The sequence below is a fragment of the Elephantulus edwardii genome, unplaced genomic scaffold (assembly GCF_000299155.1).
Source record: "Elephantulus edwardii isolate Elephantulus edwardi_28Jun2011 unplaced genomic scaffold, EleEdw1.0 scaffold00042, whole genome shotgun sequence".
NCBI classification, from domain to species: Eukaryota; Metazoa; Chordata; class Mammalia; order Macroscelidea; family Macroscelididae; genus Elephantulus; species Elephantulus edwardii.
This window is the reverse complement of record NW_006399792.1, coordinates 12,097,610-12,117,139: the sequence shown is the minus strand read 5'-3', so window position 1 is coordinate 12,117,139 and position 19,530 is coordinate 12,097,610. Positions and strand designations below refer to the sequence as shown.

General features: G+C 37.2%; 1 protein-coding gene across 2 annotated transcripts in view; it reads right to left on the bottom strand.

Moving 5' to 3' along the window:
* Window positions 1-19,530, bottom strand: part of PRKG2 (protein kinase, cGMP-dependent, type II) — a 201,093-nt gene that overhangs the window by 118,159 nt on the left and 63,404 nt on the right. For both annotated transcript variants that reach the window (XM_006885285.1, XM_006885286.1), the window contains exons 5-7: window positions 14,469-14,532; window positions 5,229-5,306; window positions 1,635-1,729 (exon numbers count right to left, since the gene is read on the bottom strand). In XM_006885285.1, the coding sequence (XP_006885347.1) occupies window positions 1,635-1,729; window positions 5,229-5,306; window positions 14,469-14,532 (237 nt within the window). The remainder of the gene's footprint in view (window positions 1-1,634; window positions 1,730-5,228; window positions 5,307-14,468; window positions 14,533-19,530) is intronic.

Genomic DNA, 19,530 nt, shown 5'->3' with positions numbered 1-19,530 from the left:
ACAACAACATACTCATGCCATACATACAAATCAGTAAACAGGGGAGCTCTGGTGGCCTAGTGGCGAGAAGCTGCTCTGCAATCCCAGAGGCGCACGGTTCGAATCCACCAGATGCTCTGCTGAGGAAGGAGGGACAATTTCCTCCTGTACCAGTCAGATCTGATTTGACGGTACACACACACACACAAATAATAAAGTAAAAAAAAAAAATTAAAAAAAAAACAAATCAGTAAACAAAAGCCTTAGTCACAGCAAGAATTTAATGTGATTTTTCCCTCCCTGCAATTGATCCAGATTATATATATATATATAATGCCTAATTCCATATTCCTTTCAGACAGTTTTTCCCCTCATATGTTCTAATGTAGTGTTCATTTTCTATCCACTCTTTTCCCATTCTCTCCCCAATACCTCCTATGTAAGTCCTATTTGTAGCAGTGGCTTTATGCAGTGATTGTTCTTTTGTGATTGATATATTTCACTCAGCATAATGTCTTCTGGACTCACTCATGTTGTATAATATTTTACAAGTTCATTGTTTTCCAATGCTGTGTAATATTCCATTATGAGAATGTACCATAGTTTTTCTATCAAGTTTTCATTCAAAACATATGCAACTCAAAACCAAAATAAACTGCAGTGCGGTCAAAACTTCAGATATATTTTTCACAAAGTTATTAATATTTAAGAACATTAATTTCTTCAAATTACAGCTTGTTTTCTGAGTTCAGGGATATATAATATATCTCCTGAGATAATTTATTGCCATTTAAATTTATTTCTTCAGAAATATTTCTTATTATTGGCTAGTAGAAAGTAAGGGGGGGGAAGAAAAAAATAATAATAGCCTGAAGTTGAGACAAGAATTTAAAATTCACTCTTTAGAGTAGTTCCTAAAACTCATAAAATGAGCTGACAATATTCTTAATACTGTTTTGGTATGATGCATCCAGAATACATAAATTCATTACTAAAATTTTTAATAATGACATTTTATAATATCTCTACCTATTCTGTATGGCTTGCTTGTTTGTTTGTTTATTTATTTCTTTTTGGTACAGCACTCTTCTGTCAATTTGCTGTACTGAAGCAATTTGGGTTTGCTGTGATGATGAACTATGTGCCAATCAAGAGTTAAATGCCATAATGGCTGCACATGGTAGACACCAGTGTTTGATGGAGCTCCCAATTTAAGACAGGTTTGAATACAGGAGTGACATCAACTTCCCAAATAGCATGCCTCTGGAAACTCTATGAACTTGGAGAAACTACAATAGTTCTAGAAAGGCTTCAGGGCTTTTGTTCATAGAGTCACTATGAGTCATGCTCAACTTTACGGCAATCAACAACAACCACCACCAAACCAGTGTCTTTTTTATATATCTTTCACCTCTCTTTCCAATTAGTTTTAAACTAAAAATGTTAACAAAAATTTTATTTTCATTAGAAAAATGTAACATTTTCCAACTTTCTCATGCAGTTAATAAACTTATTTTGTACATTAAAATGGTTAATTCCTAGATATTGGTCACCATTTATTTGGTAGCTCAATTTGAGAATGTTGCATGAATAGTTTTCATATGCAAAGCAATCACAGCATTCTTTAAATATGGTATTTAAAATCAGAGATTCACCTGATAAGGGCTTTTTCTCCAAAGTATTCTCCTTTCTGTAGTACTTTTATCAGTTGTGGCTGATCATGGCCTTCTGTACTCTGTGTGACTTTTACCTAAGCAAGAGTAAACAAATTTTTAAGAGTAGTTTAGGGGAAACAATAACAAAGAAAAGGTGAACACATATCCATTCAACAAAAGCCTCCATTCTATAGAAACTTGACTAAATAAAAACAAGGAAAAGGAGTCTCTGATTCACTTTGATGTCTCTCTCATGCTGAAGAGCAATATGCTGATGTCCACGGTAAACCTAGCTGTTGAACAAGATGAACTAATTCAACCATCTCAAAGGGGAAAGAGTCTCCATTTAAATTCCATCTCCCCAAGCTGAATTTACTTATGAATGTAGTAATTCCCTTCTAGGAATACACAAAGCAAACTGTCCTGTGGTAAATGACTATTACAAAAAGGTTAGTAGAGATAGCATATTAAATCAAGAGTGAGGTTGAGTATTAAGAGTCTTTATCCTGATATCCAGAATAACTTGCTGAAGTAGAAATATTTTCTAAAACTCATACTCATTGCTATGAAGTCAGTTCCAACTCAAAGCTTACCATGTAGGGGGTTTCTTTAAATCTCAGAGGAGGATACTGCCCATCTTTCTCCCAGGTAGCTGCTAGTAAATTCAAATTAGAGATGGATAGCTCTTGGGCTAGCAGCATCAATTCTCTATGAGCCATATCACCAGAGTTTCCTGAGAACCTGTTATAAATGGAAAATCGCAGTTCCTCCTCCAGACCTACTGAGAGTCTCACTCACTCATTGCCAGAGTCAGAACTCAATCTTAGCTGTCCCTCCATCAGTTTCTCAAGGTTGTAATTTACATAGGAGGAGACTGTTCATCTTTCTCTATTATAGTTGCTGGTGGATTAAAAATTCCACAAAGGCATGGTCTTTGAGTCAGCAGCAAAACTCCTTATAGACTGCATCACCACAGTACAAATATTTTCTTAAACTGAACAAAGAACATGAGCATAGAAAAGATCAAGACCGGGGTCCATGACCCTAAGAGATTGAAGAACCCCCATGGAAGTGGCATTCAACCCTTCAATATTCCAGTTTAGCCTTATAAACAGGGTTGTTTCCTGTTGCTTAATAATTCTGATTGGCATTTATGTAAGTCACAATAGACTAAATAACGAATAATAATAACATGTAATTTTTCAATTAGGCAGAATTGTTTCAAAGCATGGGAGAAAAAGAGGAAGTTATTTGAGAGTTGTTGAGTTTAGAAGGTTTGAAATCATTTTTCTAAATTTTTCCTTTCATGGGGACTCAGTATAAAGTTCAACTCCAGACCAGTTTATGAAGGGCAGTGTCTAGCTTGGACAATAAATTTTCCCAAAGGAAAAAAGAATTCCTGTTAAAAATCCAACAGGTTGTAAAAACAGATGGTGAAGAATTTGTTCTTTCCTTCAATATTTCATAAATGCTTTTTCTTATCTCTGAAGAACATGTTCAAGGGTCAACATAAGCACAACCGTCAGAATGTTATCTACTGAAGCCTTTAGGTAAAGAAAAAGATCTATTACACATATTGTTATTTTTTATATATTGTTGAGTCAATACTGACCCATAGCAATCCTCCCATCAGTTTTCAGAGGCAATAAACTGGAGGAAATAAATCGTCCATCTTTGGTAGTGAATTTAAACAGCATGCCTTTGTGTTGGCAGGGCAACTCTTTATCACTAGGACAGCAGAGCTCTCTAAGAATCTAAATTGACTAGAGTTTCATATGTGATTAGAAGTTCAAAACCTTGTTGTTTCTATAATTCAATGGCTGACCATTGCTGTCCTCAATTGCTGAATTAATTCGATAGGATGAACTACTCAACCCACTGTTTACTATATCTACTACAAGGCAAAATATTTCAGTCTTGAGCTGGTTACAAACCATAGTGGCATTAATGGTTTATTCAAAATGACTTTTCTAACCATCTTTTGACTTTGCCATGTAGATAGGTAGAATATGTGAATAGGATAACAATCCTATCCACAAAGGGATTGGCTAGTCTCACCAATAAATTAAGCAGTTCTAAATCTTGATCTTTCCTGCTAGCCAAGAAGAAGAAGAAGGAAGAGAATGTAACATGTCCTTCAGGTCCAGAAATTCTTGTCCAGTTACACCTACAGCAGCAGCAGCCATGGCCAAACCAGAGAACAACATGAGATAGAGCTACCTGTGACTGTATATAGCCCACAGACAGCTAAGCTGTGAGCCTTTGTCCTAGTTTGTTGGACAATTGGGATATAGGGGAGTGGAGGAGCCAATACTTGGCAGGACTGAGAACTTTGGAACACTTGCCTAAAAGCTGTGAGGCTCAAGACTAAGGTACCTGAAAGCACATTTAGTAAGCTGTCCTGATGACTGTATTTAGCTACTAATCTGAATTACAGCTTTTTGACCTCCCATATGATTTGGTGTGGACCATGAACTATCATATCATATTTTCGACCCAGTAAAGCAGGAGGATAGTTGTTGAGATGAGTAGAGAGAGGTGTGGAAGTGTGGGAGACATGTCTGTCTTCATGAGAATTGTGGTATTGATGTTGTTGATTTGGACAGTTCCCCTTTGTGAAGTTGGTAAAGGTTGGATATGGCACTCCAACACGGTCCTTGCTCTTTTACAACCATGAATTCAGATCCAGAAGGAATCTCAGAAGTAACACAGATACTTTATAGACAATTATGCTGATTCAAATTATTTATCTAAGGTCATTAAGAAGTTGTTATTTCATTTGGAACCAATCATTTAAATATTTTGTGACTTAAAACCCAAGATTCAATATAAACTCCATGGAACTGTTCTGGGAAAAGGTCCTCTACTAATTCACTGGGCCAACTGGCAGCACCATGATGGATGGAGAAGAGATTGAGGTTGTTAACAGTTAGTTTGTTCAGCTCCACAATCAACACTCTTGACAGCAGCATCCAGGAAATCAATAGACAAATTGCATTAGGTAAATTTCCCGTCAGGGACCTTTCCAGAGTACTGAGAAGCAATTACATTAGTCTAGATATTAAGGTGTGCTTGAGCCAGGCCATGGTCTTCACAGTCACTTGCTGTGCATCAGAGAGTTGGACAATGACTAAGGATGACAGAAGAACTGATGTCTTTGAGTTGCGGTGCTGGAGAAGTCTTGAACATAGCACCATAGGACCACCAAGAAAAAAAAAATCAGTCTGTCTTGGAGAGGATGAAATCGAGGTTCTCCTTGGAGGCTAGGCTTTTGATGCTCTATCTCACATACTTTAGACAAGCTGTCAGGAGGGACTGATCCTTGGAGAAGGACATCATGTTTGGAAAGGTGGAGGGACAACACAGGAGAAGGAGACCCCTCATGAGTTTGATACAGTAACAAGGGCAATGAGGGTAGGTGTGTTGGAATCAGTGAGACGGGCTCAGGACAGGGCAGGCTTCAGAGCTGTTGTACACAGGACCGCTGTGCATCACAAGTGACTCGACAGAACATAACAACAACTAGTTCGATGCAGAGAAAGCCAATGTCACAGTCATTTGATTTACTTTTAGTTAAGCTTAATTCATACTTACCTTTCCTTTTGCTAAAATGTAAAAGGTACTGCCTTCCTCTCCCTCTCTAATGATGTAATCCCCTTTGTCATAATATTCCTATTGAGATAAAAAAAAAAAAGAAGGAAATGTTAGATCAGGTGGAGATGTAAATGCAATGAAACTTTCTATGTCCAAAATGAGTATTCCACACATTTCTTTTAATTTATGTTTATTGTAATGTTATGCATTTCTCTCATCAAAATATAAGGATTCCCCTCTTTATTATCTGCAATTATGTTCCTCTTTTGCAGGGGAAATATTTAGTTGAACTAATGAATTAGGTATGAAGATTCAGAACATGAAAGGAAATAAGTTCAAAGTAAAAACCACTAATATATAGGTAGAGTTTGCTCTTAAATAAATAAAATATAAAATGTGTAATTATCTGTACTTTCTGAAAAATGTATTTGCTCTTCTAAATTGATTGAGAGTCATAGCAATCCCATATGTTTCAGAGGAGAACTGTTTCATAGGATTTTGAAGACTGACTTTCAATGACAGATTGTCAAGTGTATGTTCCTAACCACCTCTGAGTGTGTTCAAACCCCAGATCTAGTCATTGAACCTTAATTGTTAGTAGTACTCCTGAGAAATGTGCTTAGAATTTAGAGGGTGGGGGAAAAAAAACAAATAAGAAATAATTATAATAAATTGAAAATGAAACTACCAATAAATATTACCAATGTACTAGTTCAGTTTTTTAATTTCTTGAAGAGCACCTGTTCTTATATTAAAAAGATTTGTAATCGTAAAAGAGAAACTGTTTTTTACATGTAAATGTTGCTCTTCAGAGCATGTTTATCATCATAAAATTTCACATTATATCTTATTTATTTTTATTTATTACTATTTTGTCCTTTTTCTATGTTTGTGTGGTTAGAAAGCCCTTGAGTAGAGAAAAGTCATTTGTTTACCTGGCAGACCAAGAGCCACTCAGTGTCTTAGGAAACAGAAGATAAATTAAACTGTCCACTTCTGCTTCACTTTAATTTGATCTTGTCTCAAAGTCATATAACTATAATGGATCTCTTAATTATTTATACAAATAGAAACATGCTTCTTTAAATTTTTTCAAGCATAATTAACAACATTATATCCCCTTGGTTTATTTCTTTTAGACTTAGAATGCAATCCCAGACTATATTACTTTTATGCAAGTGTTTTGGTCATTTACTCTCAAAACCTATTTATACTACTTTGAAACTAAATAGCTTTAGATTCAAATCTCAGTTCTGCCACTTTCTAAGTGTGCATAATAATTGTTAATTTCACTTTTATCAATCCATAAAATTCAACCAAGAGTATTTCCCATCAAAGATTTAGAGCTGATATGTGTATTAGTTTTCTACTGCTGCCATAACAATGTGGTCAAAACCAGTGACCTAAAATAACATTTATTTGTTATTTTACACTTTATGTGGGTCAAAGTCCAGATGCAGCAAGAATCAATGAAGTTTATTACTTAGATACTCTCAAGACTGAAATCAAGTATCCTCAGAGTTGAGTCCCTTTCTGAAAGTTCTGGAAAAAGATCCACTTCCAACCTCATTCAAGTTGCTGAATGAATTCAGGTTCTTACAGTTGTAGGATAAAATTTCTATTTGCTCTTGAGCTACCAGCTAGGGACCATCCTGAGCACCTAGAAATTTCTCTCTGGCCCTCCACATAACTTCTCAGAACCAGTAACAATGCTTCAAATTCTTCTCAGAATCTGACTTCTACTTTAGCCTGAGAAAACTCTCTAGTGCCAAGAAACTTTGTTGCAATTCCTTAGACCTGTGGTTCCAGACCACCAGGGAGAAGTATGAGTAATCTTCTCCCATGTGATTTACTGTCTCTGAAAACCTGCTGGAGGGTCAGCTGTGGTGTGGTTCCAACTCTATGGTACACAACAACAGCAGCATAAAGCCTTGCCACTGTGTTGTTTTACATGTTGAACTACTAACTAAATGAAAGGCTGATGGTTTGAATCTACCAGGCACTCACTCAGAACAGAGCAGGAAAACACTGCATGGTTCAAAATCAGGAAGATTAAACAGTCTTGAAAATTTTACAGGCTCAGCAACTCAGTTTAGAAACAGGCAGAAGAGAGATACTTTTTGTTTTGTTGTTGGTTTGTGTTCGGGTGGGTTTTTTTGTTGTTGTTGTTTTAACAGTCTAATTAAAAGGCAACCCTATGTGTTACCAAGTATATGTTCCTCATGAGTACTATCAAGTACTCCGAAATTCCCATCCTTCTCAATGTCAGCCACAAGTTGTCATGATCCACACAGTTAAATGCCTTCCTATAGTCAATAAACCACAGATAAACATTATTTTGCTATTTCTTACTTGCAGCCAGGATCCATCTGACATCAGCAATGATACCTCTGGTGCCATGGCCTCTTCTAAATCCTGCTTTAACTTCTGGCAGTTCCTTATCTATATAATGTCCAGCCATTTTTAATGATCTCAGCAGTATTTTGCTTGCATGTGATATCAATGATATTGTTGGATAATTTCCATATTCAGTTGGATTACCTTTCTTGGGAATGGGAACAAATATGAAACTCTTCCAATTCATTGGCCAGATTGCCATCCTCCAGATTTCCAGGCACAGACTAGTGAGTGCATCCAAGGCTGCATCTGTCAACTGCAATACCTCGACCAAGAGGCTACTGGGCAAACAGAGCAGTGGAACACTGCATCGTTTGGAACTGGGAAGGGAGGGTGCCAGGGATGTATTCTCTTTCCATACCTATTAAATCTGTATGCTGAGCAAATTATCCAAGAAGCTGGACTCTATGAGGAGGAGTGTGGCATCAGGATTGGAGGGAGACTTATCAATAATAACTTGTGTTATGCAGATGACACAACCTTGCTTCCTAAAAGTGAGAAGATCAAGGAATGCAGCCTTTAGTGTGGATTGCATCTCAATGTCAGGAAAACAAAGATTCTTACCACTGGACTGATAGGCAGCATCATGATGGATAGAGAAGAGATTGAAAATGTCAACATCTTCATCTTGCTTGGATCCACAGTTAACACCCTTGGTATCAGCAATCAGGAAAGAAGGATATGCATTGCACTGGGAAAATCTGCAATTTGACCTTTCCAAATTATTGAGGAGCAGTGATTTCAGTTTGAAGACCAAAGTGTGTCTGATTCAGTCTATAGTCTTTCTGATTACTAGCTATGCATCCAAGAGCTCGACAATGAATAAAGATGACAGAAAAATAACTGATGCCTTTGAGCTGTGGTGTTGGACAAGAGCACTGATCATTCCATGGACAGCCAAGAGAACAAACAGATATGTCTTGGAGAGGGTGCAGCCAAAGTGCTCTTTGCAGCAAGAATGATAAGGCTTCACTTCACATCCATTGGACATGCTGCTAGGAGGAGCTATTCCTTAGAGAAGGCCAAGATGTGGGGAAGGGTGGAGGGTTGGCAAAGGAGAAGACCCTCAACCAGGTGGATTGATATGATGACTGTTGACACACTATTATTGTGCGTCAGGAAGTGTGAGGATGGCAAAGGAAAAAACAGGGTTCAGAGTTTTGTTCATAGAGTAACTATGAGTTGTGTTCGACTCAATGGCACCTGACAACAACAAAACAACAAAAAGAACCACATGTGTTACAGAATAGTACTGCATCTTATAGAATATTTTTGTGTGTGTACTAAATTCTTACTTAAATAGATTTTCTTTTTTTTTTTCCTGAGGCAGCCTGTGATGGGATTTAACCACCAATATTTTTATTAGAAACTAAGCACTAAAACACTTGTGCCAATTACATCTACCATTAGTGTACAAAAGATAGACTTTAAAGTTTAAATAGTTCTGTGCTTTGAAAGTCATTTACCATGACTGTACAGCCCAAGTAAGAAGAACATTACACATCTGGTAATCATTCTGTTTACTAAAACTGTTGGTATCTTGTGGATGGATAGTCCAGTTTAAGACAATCCAGTCTTCAGTCCTTCACATTCTTATCTCAACTTCAGTCCCAAATGGAGCAGAAAGGAAAAGGTTTTTGAAGTGTTAGCAGCTGTTCTTCAGTTATTGTAAAGCCTTTGATATGGGCAGAGGCATAGTTTTAATTCCTTTAAACCAAGTAAGTTAAAAGAGGAAAAGCTTGGAAAGGGAACACTGAGACAACTTTGTTATATCTTAAGGGACAGGCTTCCTAGTGGTACTTTTTCCAGAGGTCCTTCTTTGTCACCCAAAACCATGGAAGGAAGATAAATAATACCTCCCAGTGTGTTGACAGTAACTTTATAGATCAGAAAGGAGTGTGGAAATAGGTCAGACCAAAAATATATAGTGGTAAGTACTGGCTGTGATGCTAGACTGGCCAGTATTTGTCAAATGGGGAGGGCAGTCAGTCTAGCCATAGTGGTCACCAGGACCAAAAGGAGAAATACAAACACTGTGGTTATTGTGCTAGTGGTCATGCTGCTAAAGGGTCCCTTAGAGGACCATGGAACCACATCCTGAAGAGCAATAGTTTCCATGAGTTTTACTCTGACCTATAGTAAGAAGTAATTTTACATGCACACACAATACACACTAGCAAACATGCACACAAATAGACACTATCAGTGAGAGCTATTTTTAAAGCAATATTTAATACTCTGGTGTTTAAAACCTGCTTCTGTAAGTTGGTTTTATGACATATTATTAGTTATAAGCAAGCTCTAGCGGCCTAGTCCATGAGGGGTTATACTGTTAACTAAAAGGCAGGCAGTCTGAATCTTCCAGTGGCTCTTTGGCAGATATATAAGCATTTGGCTCTCTCCCATGTGATTTACAGCATCAGAAACTCAGTGAGGGTCAGTTCCTAGTTGGTTGCATCTTGAGGCCAATTAGTTGAGTTACTGAGTTAGTAAAGTATATCTGGACACTTGAAAAGACATTTGATAGATCTTGAAAAGACATTTAAGATAAGTAGAAACCTTGAGAGTAGTAGTCACTTAGTGTAGGATGAGAACAAAAGCAATTTCAAGGTAGAATGAGAGACAGATGCCAAAAGAACACTCTACAACTGGATAATGACAGTAAAATCTGAAAGCAGTTTTCACTGTAAAGGAAACGCTTGTTCCATGAGAAACCAATTTGGAGCAAAATGTGAGAGCCTAAACATATACATGAAGAAATGCTCCAAATCACTGCGAATAAGAGAGATGCAAATCAAAACCACAATGAGGTACCATCTCACTCCAGTAACAGTGGCAAAGTTTAACAGGGCAGCAAGTAATAAATTTTGGAGAGGATGTGGTGAGAAAAGAACTCTTATAGATTGTTGATGGCATTGTAAAATGGTACAACCATTCTGGAAGGTAGTTAGTTGCTTCCTCAAAGAGCTGAACATAGAAATTCCACATGACTGAGATATTCCACTACTCGGAATATACCCCAAGAGAATGAGAACCGAGGCAGAAATGGAGATTTGTACACCAATGTTCATAGTAGCATTATTCACCTTTGTAAGAACATGGAAACAGCCCAAATGTACAACCACAAACAAATGAATTGAGAAATTATGGTACATTCACACAATGGAATACTATGCAGCACACATACTTTGGGCTTGTGGTAATGAAGGGCTAGTGTCTGGAAAAAGACATCATGTTGAGAAAGGCGGAGGGTCAGAAAAAGAGAATAAGATCCCCAAGAAGATGGAATGATGCAGTTACTATAACAATGAGCTCAAGAGTATCAGAGAGGATGAGCATGGCACAGGATAGAGCAAGGTTCAGGGCTGCTTGTTCATAGGGTCTTTATGAATTGTAGTCCATTTAATGGCACCTAACAGAAACAACAACAAACATTTAAAATGTTTAATTAAGTAAACTTAAAGCATTCACACCTGGTTCAGATGGAGCCCCTGAACCATTCAGAAATTACTTCGTACTAGCTCTGGTGCCTGGTGAGCACTAGCTGCTCCATGGGAGAAGGATGGGTAATCTCCTCCCATAAGATTCACTGCCTCTGAAAAGGCTAGGAGGGGTCAGCTTTGGGTCAACTCTGACTCCCTGGCACACAGCAACAGCAGCTACAGTTAGTTATTTCCAAGGTGCCAGACTTTACAAAATGGAACTCAAGAGATTGATTTTATTTGAGTGGGACAGTTGAACGGAATTCTTCTGTCACGTACATACCAAAACAGTTCCCAGTGGTATAATTTACTCAGTTCCTCCCTTATTTGGTAAATGAGGAGACAGTAATGACTACCAAAGTTAATTAATAGCTGTCAGTGATAGAGGCAGGGCCACAAACCCTAATCTCTGGACTTTGGACTGGTGACCTTTTCATAGCCACTTTTTAATTGGCTACCCTACTTTAACCAACTGGTCTATAAACTGCAGCAAAATGCAAAACCATCTTAACTTTCTTACAGCTCTTGAATAGAATAATTAAAAGGAGGAAAATCCCTCTGTGTTAGGTAACTGAAAACAGTGATTAGAAATGAAGACTAGACTTTTGAAAAAAGGACTAACATTGGAAAGTTCCTGAAGGAAGGGGTTGATGGTGATAAATTATAAATATGTATATTCTATTCATAATTTTTTGCTGGTTGTCAGATTTTGATAAGCATTAGAATTGCAGAGCTAATACGTGAAAACGTGGATTTATAAGTCTAACCCAGAGTTTCTGATTCTGTTTGCTGTGGGTTTTACTTGGAAATCAGCCTTTGAACCAGCACCACCAGGATATGGATAAGGAAAAGGACATTCCACAGAGCTCTCCTGTCCTATACCTCCTGCTTCATGAAAGATGGTGTGTCAGGATCACAGCGCAGGGGGCACTGGGTCAAACAACAGAGCTCTTCAGTCAAGAGCTAAGTGACTTTATGATCAATCACTGTGTTTGTAGTTCAGGAAGGCACAGTCAAACCCCATGCTTCCAGGCATGATCACTGTGTGTGGGAGCAGAGACGCCCTCCACCTTTGCCTTTTGCATAGCACAACTGCCAGGTGCATTAGTCACATTTCCATTTCCATTATCACTAACAGTTATGCTGCCTTCTGCGTCTCTGTCACGCTTTATGATTTTCATTATCTAATTCTTAAAGTACACCAGTGAGCATGCTGCTATTATTCCTGCTCTTATTTTCCCATCAAAGAGAAGAGACTTAAAGGGAATGCCTTCATCCAGAACGAAAAGTTTTGGGTGACTGAAGCTGAAGCAAGAAATGCTATTGGAACATTCTGCCTTAAAAGCCATTTGGTTTAAGAGTTCGACAATCAGTTCTCAAACTCATCAGTTCAACTGCTTCATGACAAGAAATTCTCATTCCCATCTTCGACCTCCCCCCACCCCTGCCCCATCTCTATATCTGCTGTCACATACAAATATAAAAAAAACAACAACTCCCAGCTAAACTCTTAAACATCACAACAGATTCAGCCCAAGTGATTTTCCTCAAAGATTACGGGTCCAGGTTGTGGAACAGCTGGTCCTGGAACTCAGTGTGTCCTCTGTCATGGCTCTGATGCATTAGTGATTGGCTGTTGTCAAGACCTTGTTGACGGGCCATTGGTCCAAGGTCTGCTGGTAAGTTATGTGCTCTTCTTGGTGCTAAACAGATCCCATTACACCCTTGTTAATCACTTCCACATCTGAGAATTTTCGCACATTACAGAGATGCATTTGTCTGCCAGGTATGAATAAAGAACCCTTTATAAACTCTGTTGCTGTCTGCCAATGCTGAAATATAACAAAACCTCTCTGAGCTGTTTTAGAAGATGAGACTTTCAAAACTAAACTGTGTGTTAAATAATATTGAATTTGAGCCCTACTCCATCTGCATATTCTGTACTTATTGCCTATGGCTGCTATAAATATGTCTCATTCACCATTTATTTTTAATGATACTAAATTTTAATATTTGCTGTCAGCGTGGAATTCCCCTCTGGTGAATCTACTGTATTAGTATTATATTAAAAACAGATTCCTTGGTTAACACAAAAATATAAAGTTCCTCCAGTTTAAAAAAGGGGGGAAGCATTCTCTGAAATTAGGATGAATTATTAATTTGTAACATCTGTGATGGGGTTATGTTACATGGGGGTAAATCCCAGGAGATGCAGGGCTAGCAGCCCTCTTGAAAATGACTTCATATCTGAATTCCCTGGGGACACCAGGCCAGGCACTGTGTCATCATGGCCTGTCCTTGATAAACTGCTGGATGAGTTCCATGAATGGTAAATAGAAACATAACTGGTGTTACTTACACTTAAAGGTGAAAGTGCTGTGCTCTCTTCTCAACAGATATTAGTTTACGTTGCACATTGTGATTGACAGAGACACGGCTCTGTCAACAATCAGGCTTGCAAGGGTTTGGATAGGGTTTATTTCTGTATAATGAGAACAGCTTTCTAAAAGCTGGAAGTCTGAAAGAGACCCTCACTTTTTTTTCCACCTCCTGTAAGTTCTGTAAAAGTCATTTTTGTTTCAACAAAATCAGACACCCACCCCGCCACAGTCACCACTTTCAGAAAAGAAAAAGCTAAAGAAAGGTTATCTGCTTTGAACTTTAAATCTCTGAACTCCGGCGAGGATTTCATATAATGTGTATAATTAGAATCTATGGTGCTTGTCACAGAAACATTTCTCACAAAAAGACTTGACTAGTCTTGGACTCGAACCAACCATCTGGGTGATGCCTGAAACGTGTTTTTGAACACATTCCAATATGGTGTTTCCCGTAGATGTTAAAATAGGTAAAGTGCTTGTTAAGTACAGGTTCAGGGATTTTTAAAAAAAATGTATTTTCATGACTGTAAGCGTTCATGTACGAAATGTTTCATAGCCTGACTCAGAGGCCTGTAGCCCAAAACACTGACATACCTCATACTTTTTCTCTACTTCGTTAAACTAATTATATACCACTAACTACTCCCACTATGGAAACCTGTAAGGGACTGTGATGTTGAGTATAGAAAATGAAATTCCTCTTGAGTACAGCAGGATCATTTTTAAAAATGTACTAAAAATATTAAAATATGTAAATCAAATTTCACTTTACACATGCAAATCTAATTTCTTTTTATATATTTCAAAAGAGTCTCTAAACCTATCCCAGTTCCTAATTCAGTGTGACTTGGTCTAATGTTTCTACAACATAAAAAGGGGTTTTGGTTTCTATAGACTGGTGACATACCATCATTTCTATATTCTTTTGCTGTGATAATTATCTGACTACACTGTATTTTAAAGAAAACTAAATATCTTACCACTTCCAAGCAGTCAATGATCTTGGTTAATTTATCCTCAGGTAAATTCTTCAGCAAGGAAACACTTCAGAAAAAAATAGAAACATTTACTTAGTTATCATTCTGAGTTAAATTTTATCTTACACATACATAAAACATTCTAGTGGTATAATATCACTGGTAACCAAGAGGTTAGCCTTTCAAACCAATTAGCCACCATCTGCTCTGAGGGAGAAAAAAATCTCTTCACATAAAGATTTACAGTCTTGGAAACCCAGCCCAGGGTTACTATGAATTGTTATTTACTCAATAGCAGAAGGTCTGGCTACACATACTTTTTTAATCTTTATAGACAATTGAAAAATGTAATGTACTGGTAGCACTTTAATTTTTCCAAAGTAAATATTTAAATATAGTGCATAAATAAAAGAATGTAAAAAAAATGGGGAATTACTATCACAGTGTGTGTGTTTGTGTGTGTGTACACATATATAGTGGAGTGTTTAGAAAACCAAATCAGATCTGTTGTTGTCTATCTTATCAATTCCTATTCCTGGAGACCACACGTATTACAGAATGGAACTGAGCATCATAGGCGTTTTCCATGACTGTAATCTTCATAGAAGCAGATATCACAAAGCATTTCTTCTGAGTTCCCACTGGATACATAAAACAGAGTTCTGGTAGTAAAGGGGTAGAGAGAGTGGTAGAGAGTTACACTGCCCATACAAAGGCAGGTGATTCCAATTTACCAGCTATTCTGAAGGAGAAAGATGTACAATCTTCTCCTGTGTTATTTATAGCCTCTGAAAGCCCCATGGAGGTTTAGCTACAAATTGGTTCCAACCTGATAGCAATTGAGAAAGAGAGAGTGAGAACATATGGTGAAGACTCAGTATATATTGAATGAATGCACTGTTAATAAGTAGAACATTACATGTTAAGATTTCTAATGTAGTCTTGATGACTTATACTCTCAGAATATCATAATTCTCTGCCAGGAGTCATTTTTACAATGATTCTTGGCAGAAAAGTGCAATAATGAAAAGTGGGTGTTTTATCAATATCTCATTCTGTGCCTTGGCAAAACATTGTGGTGTCTATCTGAATATTCCACTCTAAAGTCTCTGCTATCAAACAGATACCAATTGACAGTGACCATCTATCAGATTTCTTAGGCTGTAAATCTTTATTGATGGACACTGCCCGTCTTTTAGCTTAATACAGATATTCTCAAAGTCCAACACCTGAGCAACACAAGCCAGCATTTAAAGCTAACATGACACAATTATACAGGATCCAAAGAAAGATAAATGGGCCACTTCTCATGGGTTCACATTTTAGTGTCTCAGAAACAAAACTTTAACTGATATTAAGAGCAGTTAATTTACCTGAAGTATATTACCTTTTCTTAGTAGAAAGAATTTAGATCATTTATTAGAACATCATCCTTCCTTTAGTTTTTTTCTCTCTCAGCCTTCCTCATTCCTTCTCTTTTTCTTCTTTACTTTGGTTACTTAATTCATTCATGTGCTTATTCATTAGTGCAAAAAAAAAAAACAAACCAAAAAAAAGAACAAAACAAAACCAAACCCCCAAATCCCCCCACCACAGTGCTAAACACTAAGCCACTCTGGGAGCTCTGGTGGCCTAGTGGTAAGAATCTGTGCTGCAGTCTCAAAGGCGCAGGGTTTGAATCTTCCAGCTGCTCTACTGGAGAAGGATGGACAATCTCCTCCCATGTGATTTCCTCTGAAAACCTGCTGGAGAGTCAGCTATGGGTCAGTTCTGACTTGATGGTACATAACAACAATAACAAACACAAAGGAATTGGGGATTTGGTGTTATAAGCAATAAACATAATCCCAATATGGAGTTTATCTTTCAATATAATTTCTCTACCCCTTAACTGATGTTCCTATGCAGAGGGGCAGCACAATGTCAGTGGGGTATGTTGGCCTATCCACAAAGGGATTGGCTATCTATCATTTCACAAGGAGATTGGACAATTTCAACAATCCACAAAGAGAATGGCTAGTCTCACCAAAAAAATTAATAGCTCTGGGAGCAGAGAAGAGCAATTTCTTCCCCCACCAGAAGAGATGGGATTCTTCCCCCAGCCAGAGTAGAGAGACATTCCCCAGACCTGGTGAAATGTAGGACATGCTTTAGGGAAGTAGCAGCAGTAGCCATGGCTGAACAGGAGAAGTGACGTGAGAAGAGATATTTTAGTTTGGGGAGCCAATATTGGAAGGACTGAAAACTTTATTAGACAACTGAGAGGAGAGCCAATATTGGCAGAACTGAGAACTTTTTGACAACTGGAATGGAGAGCCTTATTAGCAGGACTGAGAATTCAGGAATGCCACAAGGCATAAGGCTGAGGTGCCAATGTGTATATTTTGGGAGCTGTCTTGACTGTGTTCTGTTATTGGTGTAGATTGTAACCTTTTCATTACCTCAATAGGGTTCAGTGTGGTATATGAGTCATCACATGTGATCTTGGGCCCACTAAAGCCGTAATATTGGTATTGAGGCGAGTAGAAAGAAGTATGGGAGGGTGAGAGATATTTCCAACCTCATGGGAATTGATTTTGTGTTATTGATTCTGTGGATAGGGACAGTTTCCCTTGTGAAGAGGTTCTCCCCAAATGGCCCTTGCTCTTTCCACACCCTGCTTTCACTGAAGGAGTAAAACAAGATATTTTGCCATATTTCTCTTTCTCTACCAACTGCCAAAAGTGACAGGTCTACAGGAAAGAGTTTTCGTTAATATTACAGATTCCAGATTTGGACAAGAAGAAAAATTTTCATGATTGGCATATGATGATCAACTGCAAACTTTTTTATCCTTTTATTACTTTAAAAATAGGTAGACTATTTAGGGAAATATATTTCCCCTTCATTTATAACATACAGTAATATTTTTCCTGTTTATATTTTTATTATGAAGTAGGTAATATTACATATGTGAAGATACTTCATACATACATATATTACATAGCAATACTAAATAATAACTCATAAAGCTACTGAATAGTGTACAAATTATAAAGTTAACAGTATTTTCAACTAAACTCAACTATAAAGTCAAATATAATTTCAACCATAAAGTTTTCTCATTCCATTTCAACTTCATCCTCCTCTATCTCTTTCTAGGAGTAGTGTGTATTGGAAAATGTAGTAATCATTCTTATTATATTTTTTATAATTGTGTATAGAGTTTAATTAGACTAGTATTTGAAATTTATAAAATGGTATTGGTATTATTTTTGTGACTCAATTTGTCAATTATATTTCCTCCGAAGAATCATTTATTCATTCATTCATTCATTCACTCATTTCTCCTATACAGAGTTTTATTACAAGGCTTGGTCATTGTGTATTTTCCTACTCTTCAGCTGTGCTGTGTTCATGTATTTTGACAAAGAGATGAAATCAGTCAAGTGGGAAAACTACACTGTTTTTTAACAAACGGTGCTGACAAAATTGGAAAACTATCCATGGAAAACTCAAGCAAAATCCCCACCTCACTCCATACACAAAAACCAACTCAAAATGAATCATGGACCTAGGACTAAAACCAAGGACTACACATTTCATTAAAGACAAGTTTGGAAGAACTCTAGATGTCCTAATCCACAACATAAACAGTCTTCCAAGCATCCTGAAAAATCTACAACCAGGAGACGATAAAATAGATGAATGACACCTTCTAAGAATCAAATCCCTATGCACATCTAAAAATTTCTCCAACAGTATAAAAAGGGAAGCCACAGACTGGGAAAAATATTTGGTAATGATATGTCAGATAAGGGACTTACTTATATTTAGACTTTATAAAATACTTGAGCACCACAAGATAAAGATAAATAATCCAATTGAAAAATGGGCATAGGCTATCAACAAATACGTCACCAAAGAAGACATTCAGATGGCCAACAAACACATGAAGAAATGTACCAAATCCCTAGCTCTAAGAGAGATGTAAATCAAAACAACTATGATATATCATCTCACCCCAGTAAGAATAGCAAAATTTAACAGAGCAGCAAACATCAAATGCTAATGAGGTTGCAGAGAAACTGGAACTCTTATTCACTGTTAGTAGGAGTATAAAATGGTGTAACCACTATTGAAGGCTTTAAGACACTTTCTCAAAAAGTTGCAAATAGAAATACCATTTGACCCAAAAATTCCATTACTGGGAATATATCCTAAAGAAACCGTAACTGCCACCCAAACAGATATATGCACTCTCATGTTTATTGTGGCTTTGTTCACAATAGCTAATAGTAGGAAACAACCTAAGTGGCCATCAACAAATGAATGGACAGAGAAGCTCTGGTATATTCACACAATGGAATACTATGCTGCATTAAAAAAACAAAGTCATGAAATACTATGCAAAATGGATGACCTTGGAGGACATTATGCTGAGTGAAATATCTCAGTCACAAAAGGATAAATACTGCATAGTGTCACTGTTGTAAAATGGGACTGACATCGAGGTTGGGAGGAGACTGAGAAAGAGGGACTAAATAATGTATACTGCATTGAAACAGATGAGGGAGATTACTGTTTAAAAGCAATATATTATTAGGTATTATTATCATGACATTAAGTATTATTATCATGACAAGAGTCCAGAATGAAGGCTGCACAGTGGAGTGGACTTAAGGGTTGGGGGGAGAAATTTTCTTTTACTTTGCAAAGAGAAGAGTGAACTGGGGGGGAGGGGGCAGGGAGTAAAATGCAACAGTGAATGAATACAAACCCAAAGTCTCTGTAAACATTCATTAAAATTAATAATAAAAAAAAGAGATTTGGGTTTTCTAAAAAAGATTTTTCTTCACTTGTTGCTGATTATTATCGAGTTGGAACCGATTTATGGTTAACACTCTGGTGTGTTTTCAGAGGCCCTTAATTGCATGGGAGGAGATTGTAACTTTCTCCCACTCTTCAATTAGGGACATCAAAGTTTCCATAGTGAGAAAGAAGTATCTACCTTAAGGAAATTATATTAATAACCTTGAGAAAACAAGGAAGATGGGACATTTTTGTAATAGGGTAAGGGAAAGCT